The sequence below is a fragment of the Rhodamnia argentea genome, chromosome 6 (assembly GCF_020921035.1).
Source record: "Rhodamnia argentea isolate NSW1041297 chromosome 6, ASM2092103v1, whole genome shotgun sequence".
NCBI classification, from domain to species: domain Eukaryota; kingdom Viridiplantae; phylum Streptophyta; class Magnoliopsida; order Myrtales; family Myrtaceae; genus Rhodamnia; species Rhodamnia argentea.
Window position 1 is genome coordinate 27,646,990 of NC_063155.1, and position 13,105 is coordinate 27,660,094.

At 39.1% G+C, this 13,105-nt stretch overlaps 1 protein-coding gene across 6 annotated transcripts; it reads left to right on the forward strand.

Annotated features, from left to right (window-relative positions):
* Positions 1-5,213: 5,213 nt before the first annotated feature.
* On the forward strand, positions 5,214-11,013 carry LOC115757016 (lipid phosphate phosphatase 2-like). 6 transcript variants are annotated; one of them, XM_048279993.1, is made up of 8 exons: positions 5,214-5,299; positions 7,403-7,652; positions 7,748-7,835; positions 7,925-8,034; positions 8,183-8,276; positions 9,673-9,861; positions 9,958-10,017; positions 10,523-11,013. In XM_048279993.1, exons 2-8 carry the CDS (start codon positions 7,437-7,439, stop codon positions 10,726-10,728), a joined length of 963 nt encoding a protein of 320 aa, XP_048135950.1. In that variant the 5' UTR covers positions 5,214-5,299; positions 7,403-7,436; the 3' UTR covers positions 10,729-11,013. The 6 variants fall into 6 exon arrangements, with proteins under 6 accessions (XP_048135950.1, XP_030552960.1, XP_030552966.1 ...); XM_030697100.1 differs by having other exon boundaries at positions 5,248-5,383; positions 7,408-7,652; XM_030697106.2 differs by having other exon boundaries at positions 5,264-5,383; positions 7,371-7,652.
* The last annotated feature ends 2,092 nt before the right edge of the window (positions 11,014-13,105 follow it).

The following is a 13,105-nucleotide window of genomic DNA, read 5'->3' on the forward strand; positions in this document are numbered from 1 at the left end:
CGCATCGGGAAGAAGTTTCTGATAACATATGGGCCCAGTACCTTAAGATCATCGCATTATAAGCTTGGAAATTAAGGGAATTGTCAGCTTATGAGGTATTTGGTAAAACATGTATTCTCGTATGCGATCCATGTGCAAGCTTCTCTAATATGGAAAAAAGAGAAGCTCTGGCGCATGTTATTTATAGTCTTGCACATCATGCATCATTTCCTTTGCATTAAAAAATGGGATTAAAACTCTTGCCAAAAAATCATATTTCATTACTTGAATTTGCAAAATTTAGGTTTCAATTGTTGTCTTTGAGTGAAACCTCTACGAGCTTCCATTCAAAGAGGGGCAGTTGTTGACACCTAAATTTTGATTTTTCTTATCATGCATAAAAAAAAGGGTAGTTTTAGTTCCCCAAAAAAAAAAAAAGTCAATAAAGAGAGAAAGAATCATGGTCTCGGGCGTGGGAAATCAAGCGGAATATATTCATATATCAGCTGAAGGAGCAAAAAGAAATAAAAATCAAGAAGATATGCGTGAATATTTACAAAAAGGAAAGACCATCTCTCAAGATGCACATTTTTTCTAATATAAAAGGGGGTCTTCCACGTTATTTGAAGGGGAGAGGGGATTCTTCACACACAAAAAAAAAAGAGAGAGATACACGAGAGAAAGAATAGTCGTTTGTCCTTATTTCAGCCATTGATGCACTGAAAGACAAGCAATTGCTGCACCGAAGGACCAATTGCTACACTAGAGACCAAGTTGCCGCACCAATTGACTGAGATACTCACACCTGTTGTCCCGACGCGGCCGCTGGTTCTGTTTTGCTCGTGTAAAGCCCTGTTTGGATCGCTGCCCAAGGGAATTTCGGTCGCTGTTTGAGGCGTTGGGAGTCTCTCTTGGAGATCTTTTCACCCTATTTTGAGTGCAGGATTTTGTTCGTCGTTCTGAACCATTTTACTGTGGTTTTAGCGCAAATTCAGTGCTGTCCTAAGAGCTTCGTGTGCGCTTCTTAGGCTGAGAGTCGGGCTTATTACTCCATCCGCATATCAAGTAAACCTTGGAGTTTTAATTTGACAACCTTGTCAAATTAGGTAACGAATACCTTAAACCCATTATATTTAGAATTCGTTATCGATGTGAATTTAAATTTCAGATTTCATTATGCTCTTGGTGGATGATGATTACTTCTACGTTTAGCATGTTTATTTTTGCATCTTGTTTGCTATTATATGTTCTTTTTTTTTTATAAAGTTTGAACTTTAGTAAACAATATTACCCATAACACATGCCCCCTATTTGTGCCTTGTCCCTCGGAAAACGTACATTAAAGGCAACATATGACTTCGATCTCGAAGTACGATCGTGCCCGTACGTGTGAATTAGATATCAAATCCTCGATCTCGAGGAGCGGATCGCTAATTCCTAAATAGAATTTCAAGGTTTGCCCTATGTATATAGGGACGACGGTAATTCTATAATATATTCACTTGCTAACCCTAATCTCGGGGGATGTTGTGAATAAAAATCGGAATTTCGGATTTAAAAGTGTTTTATTGGCAATATTGTTTATTTTTGTTCAAATTTCACTGTTTTCATGGTTTAAATAATTTCCTAAAAAATCCCAAAAAAGATGTCACGTTTTCTTAAGCTAAATCACATTTCTCTTCACTTCTTGCATGAAAATAATGTCTAATAAAATTAGGACTTTGAGAAATCAATTTCTTAAGTTAAATTAGATGTTACTTCACGTTAGAGTAGTTTTTACCTTTATTTTTTCATGAATCCGAAAATACACAAAAATATACCAAAAAATACCATCCACGTTGCATAGCATTATAGTTTAGTTTGCATTATTATATTTTCTTTGTCATGCATATTTGCCACGTCATTATGCCATGTCACGTATTTTTGCCATGTCATTACATCTCACATGTCATATAGGTAGATTGCATTAGCATTGCATTTAATAAAAGAAAACCCAAAAAAAAATTAATTCAAATCATCAAACTAAGGTTTTTTCATGAAAATCGGGTACCGAAAGGGCATTGATTGAAAAGTTAATGTAACCAAGTCCCCGAATCCATTTAATCTCTGGTTCGTATGAAATAAAGTATTTTCTCCCGAATACTTTATTTAGGTTTCTAATCTACCTACCATAAAAGATTAGTGGCGGCTCCAATTTAAAATCTTGGCGTGTAATTGAACCTAAGTTGCGATTCGGTAGGACTTGGGAGAGTCCGAATTAGGTTAGTTAATCTAATTAGCCTAATAATCCGTTAACCCAAAAAGAAACTAATTTTTAGGTCGCGACAAACTTATATGTACAGCCTTTTCTTTCCTCCTAACTTTCCAGTCAGCTTCATTCACTCTCCTCGATTCTAATAGAGGCTCGCAACATCAAAAGGTTGAAAACACCGGCGAAACCCATGACTTCTCGAATTCTACTAATAATCCGATCTTCAGCTTTCCCATAATTTCAGCGGGGCCCGTACTTTCCTGTTTCACTTACAAAACGGGTCCTTTTGTTTTTTTTTTTTTTTTTTTTTTGATAAAGAAAGCACACTTCTGTCACCAAAGTGAGAAGTGATAAATGCCAAACAGACAATTGTTTAGCTTTAGCATGGATGTCAACCAATCAACACTGATTGCGTAAGAGATTATCATTCCGTCCATCAATCGAAAAGGCCGGTTCCACCGACACCGTCATCGAATTCAATATTCTTGCATAAACAGAACACGATCCAACCCACCCATCATCTTTCCTAAGATAGTCCTCTCGATAGAATAAGGTAAGGCTTAAAGAGACAGGGAGGTCCATGATGCGAAGGAGACGAAGTTGGTCTACCCACTCTCGTCTCTCTCTCTCGCCATCTGTCGCCTTCTCCTTTTCCGGTCGCATGTTGTCCGAGTGTAAGGAAAGACATGGCCGGCAGGAGCGGCAAAGAATCTCTCCCGCAAAAGTTAATGCAACAAGCAAACAATGGTTCACTAATTTAAATGTCCATTTACGATCCTAACACATCACACGGTACGTTGATTTTTCGTGCCTATCCCTTATGTGGATACTTATCGTTTCTGTCGAGATGCATGTGTGAGTTGCCCACATTTGAAAATTGATGTGATGTTGATCGGTTAATATATTCTAATTGACCCATAACTTATTAGCTTAAACTTTTGAGTAAATGTGAGTCTAACTGGATATGTTGTCGGACTTGGACTTTGGCTTCCTCTTGGTGATCTCCCCGATCACTGTACTTTAGGTTACCTTATTCTGCAATAAAAAGTTAAGACTTCAAACAATGTCACCATCACTTTTTTCAAGACAGGATGCGCCCTTCACTTTCATGTGGCCGAGTTAGCTCTCTTAGTTGGGAAAGCTAAGGGAAGATAACAACATAGATAGTATCATACTTTTGGTGCATGTTTAATTTGGTCAATGAACTATATAAAAATTTAGGGACTACATTACATATTGAGTTAAAAATTCAGAAATAAAATTGAACAAATTAAAAATTCAGGCGTTATATTATATATTAGATCAAAATTTAAGGATATTTTATGTCACTATCCCTAAAGCTAATCTCTATCTCGGGACATGCATGAGTGCGCTTCTTATTAATTAGCTACTTCTTGATTTGACGCAATGCTGTGATTTTGACTCTGATATTTATCGTTGTCCATTCAGAAGCACCCGCAAACATCTTAGAAAACGTGCATTGCGATCGCCCGTGGTATTTATATTACTTCCATCCCATGCACGATTTCACAGAAAATTAAATTCTAAGTGATAATACAAAATGTAAAAATAAATTGCCTGCAATCATGTATTTATAAGCTGGATTATAATCACGTGTTGAAATTTAAAAACCTGGAAATTGGAAAAAGAGAAATGAAAAATGAAAAAGAAAATGTTAAAAATAAATGCGCCATATATTAATCTAAATTCCTTTTGATTTTTTTTTTTGAAAAAAACATTTTCCTCGTTCTACGAGGTTTGAATTGTTCAAGAAAATTAGTTAACAAATTTTTCTTCCTAATCAACAAAAAATCTATGCTTAAATTATTTTCAATGCGGGTTCTAAGTCCTTGGCAGTGAGCCCGATTCCATTGGAATCAGTTTTGAGTGCAAAGAGGTCAAGGCTAGGATCTCGATGCTCGTGCTTGGCTCCTTGAAGCTCAGGCTTGAGTCTACGAGGGCTGGGTTGAAGAACCCCGACGCCCGGGCACGGATCCATGGAGGTCGAGCTTAGGACCCACGTGCCCTACCTTGATGGATGCGGGCCCAGGCACCAAGGAAGTCGGCACTAGTTTCGGGGTCTTGGGCCTAACCTTGATGGACCCCGAGCTCAAGCACAAGGTTATGGGGCTTGGCCTTTTTGGATCGGGAGCGGTGTCGGTGCTCAGCTCCCTAGCACTTGGGCCTGGGTCCATCGAGGCTGGGTCCGGTGTAGGTGCCCGGTTCCCTAGCACTTGGCTGCTAATATCCAAGTCGCTGGCGTCCAAAGGTTTCCAACCTCTAGCTTTTATGAAAAGAACTTTACAAGCATCCTATCTGCTGCTAAAAAGAACAACAATTGTGAAAATAGACATAAAAATCAAAGTAATAAAGACATTTCTCACGAAGACTGAATCTGTGCTTAAATGATCCATTACCTGTACTCATTAAATTCACTTCCAACAATCATTCCTAGGAAATCGCATGCGCACGCAACTTTTGAAAGAACTCAATAACTTTACTCCTCCTCATCTTTTGTTGGTGGGGATGCATGTCGCTCCGCGTTTTTCGTGGGTGTTAATGAGAATCTTTGGAGATCGGATGATCGACCCTCGACCAAAGTCACATCGAAAGAAGATTAAATCTCGCCCGTTGATCGGACGACATTTTTATGGGGAGGTATAGGGAGTTACGATTCGAGCATCCGTCGGCCGGGGATGACAGCACCGGCACGGAGGAACAATTTCTGTCCGAGAGCCAAAAAACTTGCCCGCCTTGATACGATTTGCAGCTTTAAATGGACAGAATATCTCGGACAATTATGGCCCTGCTTTTCATTTCTACTTTCCCTTTTCCGAATAAAACCACCACCGAAACCACCGAACCCAGAGAAATACTTTTTGAATTCGTATCTGCTTCATATAGTGAAAACTGCGAGAAAAGCAGCCTGCTTGACATTCTGTGTAGTGCCCTTTTTGTCTTCTCTTTCAATGGGGGGCTTCCCTTTTTGAAAGATGATGCCTTGGTGCGAGAACCACGCATTTCTGAGTTGTTTCTCTCAGGGATCTCCGGCGAGCTCTTCCGAATCCCAAGCTCTCGCTCTTCGTCTTCTCCTCCTCCGCCGCCTCTGAGGAGTTCACGAACTCGTTCTGCTTCACTCGCGTCCTCCTTCAGGTTTTGTCTGTTTTCAAAACGGCGCGCTTTTTGTTGGTAACGGCTCTTGTCCTTTCTGGGGGTTTGAATTTGAATGTGAATCCGTCGTTACCGAGCATTTCGCTACAGTATGTGTTACGTTTCCGTTCGACTGAAATTTTGTGCTCGTGGCTCTCATTCTCGCGTTCCATTTGCGGGGATAAGGATGTCGGAGTGTTAACGTGAGGAGAGGATATTGTGGGGTTGCTCGGTTTAGTGGAGTTCGAGTGTAGCGTGTGGTATTGTCTCGTTGAAATTGGAGTGGAGGAGGAGTAAGTGAAGTAATTTTTTTTCCAGCGGATGAAGATAATGTTTTTAAATTTTTTTTTTTTTCAGTGAAAGATTGCGTAGTTGGCTTTTGGTTAGATTTGAGAAGATACAAAACTGTTAGGAATCGATGCGTCTGCTTGATGACTGTAAAATGTGTATCCTATCAATGCATTTTTCTTTAGATTGCTCTACTTTGCTCGAGATTGGTACCTCCATGTGCGTCTTTTTGTCTGCGCTGATGCAAAATTTCCCCGTAGTTGTGGATATACATTTTATGAGTGCAGCTCTCTATGTTCACCCTGGAAAAGGGCCCCTAGTCATTCTTTTCAGAATCCGAAGTCAAATCTTTATGGGTTCGATCTAGTTTCGACGAGTGAAGTCAAGGCTCTACAAGACCCTGGTGCTGCCAGGCTGTAGAGATTGGTTGCTTTGTCTATTTGTTCTTCGCTTATGCAGATTATAGGCGAAAGAAGGATAAATCTACCATTTTGTATGATCTGATCCGGTCTGAGTGTATATGCTCGACCTGCTGTAATCTTCTTTTAGGGCTAATATGTGAAATTACAAGCATTATTTTAAGCATCGTGATACGAGGCTGGTAGCAGTGCTCTCATTTAGATTTTTACTTTATATTCAAAGTTATGATGAATTCTCTTGCCAATTATATTTTCTGGTAATATTAGTAAAGCGGCTGAACTAGCTGGAGAAGTTTCTAAACCGATTGCCAAAATCACTGCTATTTTCTTCTTTGAAGACGTGTCTGGTCTTGCTTTTGTCTTCCGGAAGAAGTTGAAATTGACATGTTCTTTGCCAGTTGCCTGTGTGTTTAGCCTAGTGCTTTGGGAAACATCACCGTTGGTGTTATGTCTGGTATGCATGATGTTGGGTTTGGTCCAGGTGTATTAGATGTATAGAGCCTTGCTTGATCCTATTCAATAATTGAGTCCTCCTTGCTTTCTTGTGCATCTGATTTTGGGTTAGTCTGCAAATTATGGCTTAGTCTTAATGCTTTTTGTTTTTTTGACTTTAGTCCTTACTCCTTTGCCATAGTGGATGGGAATGATTGGATAGATTTTCCTCCCGTAATATGTGTTATACAAGTATAGTTTTTCCTTCTAGATTCGTTTTCAGGTTTGGTTCGTCTGTTATGGTTTGAGCTTATGCTTTTCATGTGTGCTTACTGATTTGATCTGGAATTGCCATTGTATCGCTGTTTCATTGAAGGCATGTACTCTTTTGAGCTTCTGTCATTCTTCAAGATGGTTCGCATGGACAGATGGGATTTGAAACTTAAGTCCTCATCCTTTTACAAAACCTTGATCTACACGAATCTTCAACTTCAACTCAATAAATCCAAGTTTTCTAATCTTGGTGATAGAGGAGGTTGTACATTAAAAAGAAGGAAGGTTGTGTAATAATTTAGGGATTTCTTTGTCACATTGGTGTGATGTCTGTGTAATCTCACTATGTATTGATACGACATATCACTTTCAACATCTTTTTTTTTTTAAACTTTAGGATCCGGACTTTTATAGATGCTTTGCTTATTTTTTTCCACTACTTTATGGTATTTTCATCAATTCATTTGGATACTGAATTGCCATGTGGTTATTACTGGTCACTATTGCTGATTTTGCTGCTCTCTTGTGTAAACTCCTTTCTTTTCTACTGAGCATTTGCATGTAAATCCCTTTGATAGGCTCTCATAGTTCCTTTTCTTTTATATTTATTGTCAGCGATAATCGTTTTCGACTTAGAGTTGAAGATGCCAGAGATCCAATTGGGTTGTCACACAGTCAGGTCCCATGGAATCAAAGTGGCAAGAATACACATGCATGACTGGTTGATCCTCTTTCTCCTCGTGGTAATAGAGATTATATTGAACGTCATAGGACCATTTCATCGTTTTGTCGGGGAGGAGATGATGACAGACCTGAAGTACCCTCTGCAGGATAACACTGTTCCCTTCTGGGCTGTTCCGGTATGACAATAGTCAAAGCATGTGTCCAACAAAGTTTACATGCAGTAAAAGTTATTTATTTATATTTTGAGTTGAGCTATGACATTTTATCACAGATTATCGCGATATTGCTTCCGTTTGCTGTAATTCTCATCTACTATTTCATCAGAAGGGATGTTTATGACCTGCACCATGCCTTATTGGGTAAATCCTCTTAGTCTATGTGACTTTGTGCTAATGCATATGTATTAATATCATGTCCAAAGGTAACTGTTCTAAGTGAACTTGTCCAGGTCTTCTATATTCTGTGCTAATAACTGGAGTTATAACTGATGCAATCAAAGATGCTGTTGGCCGACCTCGACCAGATTTTTTCTGGCGTTGTTTTCCTGATGGTAAAGGGGTAGGACCTAAAGAAAAGCTCACACTTATGAATTTTTCACCTTCCCTTTGCGAATGATGTCTCAATTTGTCTGTCGTGTTGTCAATTCTGGATAGTGCCAGGCTCTTTGAACATACAAAGAGTGAAAAATGATCTGTGCCACGCGCAGGTGTTTGATACTGTCACGCGGGATGTAATTTGTACTGGAGACAAGGCTGTCATCAAAGAAGGATACAAAAGTTTTCCAAGTGGGCATACCTCATGTAAGCATCTAAAAGAAAAGTTTGTTTTTGAATATATTGTTTGTTCACTGAAGCTTACAGAAGGCCAAAAAACTTTGGATTTGTCTATATGCAGTATGGCATGGATTGGCATAGGTTGATTTTATACTCCCAAAGAATCTGATTCCAAACAATGTGAAACCTAACAAGATCTTAAATCAGATTATGGATGACAGAAACTTAAGAAGATAGAATGACAATGGAAGAGTACATACCTTGCCTCTCTTTTTTTTATATAGTTTTTCCCAACTCTAGGTCCAGGGTTTATGGAGACAATTGCTTCTTCAGTGACTCTGGTAAAGGGTGCAATTACTGCTAATTGAGTTGGTTCAATTCTCTTTTATTGTGTTATTCAATGCTGAATCCAAGTTATGCCAAGTTTGATATCAGCTAAGCATGCCCACGAATAATCAAAAGGTCTTGTTAATAGGGGCACTTGTTAAATATGCTTAATGTACAAATATTCAATTTTCAGAGCATCGATTGTGCATATCACGAGTGCAGACAGTGCATTGGAAATTGCAATATATGCTCATTTGATTGCTTAAGAAGTGCTCCGGGGTCAATTTTTAACAAAATCTGAATGAGATAGTCAAATTGTGATTGTTTTGTTCATTCGGGTTTTTGTTAAAAAATTTATAATGCTTCGAAGTTTGTAAGTAAAAGTTACATGCAAATAGAGGCTCTAAGCAAGAGTTCTCAAGGCGATCCATGCCGTTGGCCGTGAATTGGCTAAAAAGATGTCCGGTAGGTTTCTATTCTCCTGCTGCCGGTTAATCTAAGCCATTCCATATTTTAATGGATAGTCATGATGAAGACAAGGACAACGTATAAGAGTCAAGTTTCTGAATAGTTTCACCCTTACATTTGATCCGTTGGTGCCATCGTTGCATGTCAAGAAAAAGTTTACTTGATACATGAGGTTGACCTTCTTTTCTAGGACCAGGATTCTTTTTGAATCACCAGTGCTCTAACATTGAATAGCAATGATAGGGAACTGGATACATCTTTCAGCTAGTCTATGTGCTCATCCAGAGAAAGTCAAAATCTAGAAGCACCAGTAAACTATATAATGACCTTACTAATTATGCTGACCAGGTTTCAAAATTATTTAATATTCAAATACTCAAGAACTACCAGCTACCGACTTTAACAGGGAAATTTGGAAAAAGAAATAAATGAATACTCTTTGCCTACATGTTGATTAATTGACTTTGAACGTACTTGATGTGTCATTAAAGTATAATACGCTATAAGGTAAATAAATGACATGTACGCAAATTAAATTATGTTAACATCATTACTAATTCAATTTTGCGAATGATTTTATCGCCCTTTTGTGACACAATATTCATTTTGAGAGAGCTCTGGATGGCAGGGTGCTTTGCTGGACTGGGTTTTCTTGCGTGGTATTTGTCAGGGAAAGTCAGGGCGTTTGATCGTAGAGGCCATGTTGCAAAGCTTTGTATTGTTTTCCTCCCGTTGCTTTCGGCAGCTCTTGTAGGAGTTTCTCGAGTTGACGACTATTGGCATCATTGGCAAGATGTATTTGCTGGGGCTCTCCTAGGTTTCTTTTCAACTTTGATTGATTTTTTTTTTTTAAAAGTTATTGCAGTACCAGTCATCTCCCTAAAGAAGTGACCATTCTTTCTAATCCAAACAGGGACAATCCTTGCTTCATTTTGTTACTTGCAGTTCTTTCCTCCGCCGTATGATGTAGATGGTACTCTCTTTACTCTTTTCTGAAATAGTCTAATGTTTTCCAAATAACCGTTTCTTTCATGAAAATAGCCACAGGAAAACACACAGAAGCCTACAGGAATGTACTCTTCTTTTTGTAAGCTACAAGTGCTGTTTGCTTATGCTAATGAAAATGAAAGGCACATGACATGAAGATTTCAGTAGATATTGTTAAAAGTGGTAGCTTATTTTATCTATTTCTAAGTATTTCTGTCCACAAAGGGAAGGGAAAAAACAAAAGAAGGGCCATTTATGAACATTCAATGTCCAATGAAATTCATTTTCTTGGTTGGCCTCTATTTCGAACTCTCTGGAACCTTTTTAGAATTCGATGTTTATGTCCATTCAATGCTTATGATTTTGGACTTTTCTTGCAATCAGAGTGTCAGGGATTGCTCTAGATTTATGTTGTTATCAGATTATAAGGTTACACGGTTACTGTAGAGAGACATCTGCTTATGTTCATGATTGTCTGTGTTTAAACGCAGGTTGGGGGCCTCATGCTTACTTCGAGATGTTGGCAGAATCTCGGAATGGCCTTCCGTCGTCGACAAGCACTAACCATCTCAGAGTACAGCACTCAGAGCTCGAGAGCGTGTACATCGATTCTCATCGTGGAATGGAAACGTCAAGTGGCAACGTCAGGGATCCAAGGCCCATACTAGACGGGGTGGAGGGCAATTGGAGACACTGACTTTGGGCTTTGACTTCGAGTATGGCGCAGAATCTTCAGTTTTTTTCATCAGATACACATGAAAAAGTACAAAACAGAAAGGAAATGGGGGTTCCTCTTATGCCTTTTGGATGTTTGGTTCATAGTGCAATTTTCAGCTGCTAGGTTCCGTTTGTCTTCTAATCTGGTATCTTCTGGATCAATTGTTTTTTGTACATAGGGCATCATCTTGGGGTCAACGTGTGTTGCCCAGTTGTGGGAACGCAAATGAGGGAGGCGAATGCCAAAACTTGGCAGTAGTATAAAGTACATGGTCAAGGAGCCAAGATAAGTGCAAAATGAAGCAGTCAAATGCAAATTTTCATAGCTTGGTAGCCAGCAGTCAAAGCATTTACACCCTATAAAGGATACAATTGTAGTATGGTGTGTCCATTCGACCAAAAAAAAAAAACTATGGTGTGTTTAAGTCAACGCGAAACTACTAGTGAAATTTTAATTTGGCTATTGATGGTGAGGATTTAGGAAGAATCAACAGTAATTTGTTAGGTTTAGGAGATGAACCGGATATGGTCAAAATACTGAGTGCCAAGTGAGACAGTTCAATGTCCAAAGATAAGAGAGAGGGCATCTGGTATTTCGCACGATCAAAGGTTACCGCTTAATCTAAAAAAGAAAACTCAAGCTGTTAGGAATTAGGCCGGCCAACCTCTCACGGGGACGCGAAGCGGGAATTTAACCGAACGATGCCCCGGGAAACGAGCTTTGGACACTTGGAAAGGGGACAATCTCGACATGCTCTGGTAACAAGATACGATGCCGACCTGAGAATAATGTCGAGCGGATATTAATCGAGGCTAGAAGAGGATCACCTTGTGGCATGAGACGGGCTTTCCATCTTGATGTGTCATGTGTGCAATTAAAACATATACCCATGATCCCGTTCAAGCACGGTCTTGCGCTTCCAGAACACGACCCGAGACTTTTTTCTTCTGCCTCCCACGGCACGGGGGGGAAAGGTCCCGTCCGTACTAAAAAGTAGGAGGAACTTCGAGAAATTCATTGGGACTCGCCGGTGAAGTGTGCACAGTAAGTTGACCGTATTGGTGGGGAATGTTTTGTTTAGGTTGACGAAGTTCGCTCGGGTGTACTATAGCCACAGTTAGCCTCCATTGATGAATTTGAAGAAAATTGAGACCGGACTTGGTCATTCTCATCCCATCTACGCATACCCTTTTGCCCGCGCGTCGCCCGTACGCAATTTCGAAGAATGGACTGAAAAGTGCGACCCAAAAAAAGGGGACCCCATAAAGTCAAAATTAGACGCAAATACATTATCAAGAAGACCAAGAATAGTGTGGTCCTCCTAATAATTAATCACTAATGCTGTTGTTTTTCTTTGCTATCGACTGTTGTGATCAGGTTTGTTCAAATATCTCACTGTCTCTTTTTGTTTTCGGGAGTTATATGCTCTTTACATAAATGCGATTTAGACATCCGAAAGCAAACCGAGTAGTTATCTAGACACATGGGGTGAGCTTGTTTCGTGAAAAAAAAAACAAGTGGTTTGGAAAACGTTTCCCTAAAAATGGTCGCCTTGTATCGTTTACAAAAATGAACGGAAAAAATGAATTTTTATTGTTTTGTGAAAATGTCTAGGCATGAATTGTTGTTGAACCTTTTTTCATTGATTAAGGCAATCATTTTTAAGAAAATATTTAACATGTCGTCCATTTTCCCGCGAAACAAACGGAATCGATTAATGTACTCGAAGACATATACCCTCCAACGATTGCATAAGGTCATTGAACTCAAGTTTTAAGTAAAAAAAATAGGGACGGTCACAAAAAAACTCCAAACTATGCTCATCGTAACTTTTATATATGAGGTTTTTTTGTGGCATAAAAAATTTCAAGTTATGCCCATTTTGAAACATTTGCCATAAACTTTTTCTTGCGACATAAAAAACTCCAAATTTATACATATGTAACGCATGTACCCTCCGTTAAGGTTTTGTCAAATGATTTTCAGACAATAATATAGTTTTCATTTTACTTAAGCCACGTGGACGCAGTGTCAACACCATTTGGCTTCCAGCGTTAGTATAGACAGATTTTTGATGGCGCTCGCAGACGGAACCTCGATGACGGAGAGTAAATGTGACGCACATGTATAATTTTGGGATTTTTGATGCCACGGAAAAAAAAAAGTTTAAGAATATGATTTGATATTTTTGGTAACTTTTGCCCAAAAAAAAGGAAAATAAAATGGACACGTTTACCAAGTATCCGGACCGTCGTTATGAATGTATTCATAGCGACCTTTTCCTAGTTGCCGGTCAAAAAAAGCCAATGTTGACCAACAAAAACAAATTCGGATACGCGTCTCTTTCTCTCCTTTT

Coding starts and splice junctions, on each gene's coding strand:
- LOC115757016 (XM_048279993.1), top strand. CDS start 7,437: ATGCCAGAGATCCAATTGGGTTGTCACACAGTCAGGTCCCATGGAATC. Junction 7,836..7,924: donor CCTGCACCATGCCTTATTGG/GTAAATCCTCTT, acceptor GAACTTGTCCAG/GTCTTCTATATTCTGTGCTA. Junction 10,018..10,522: donor TCCGCCGTATGATGTAGATG/GTACTCTCTTTA, acceptor GTTTAAACGCAG/GTTGGGGGCCTCATGCTTAC.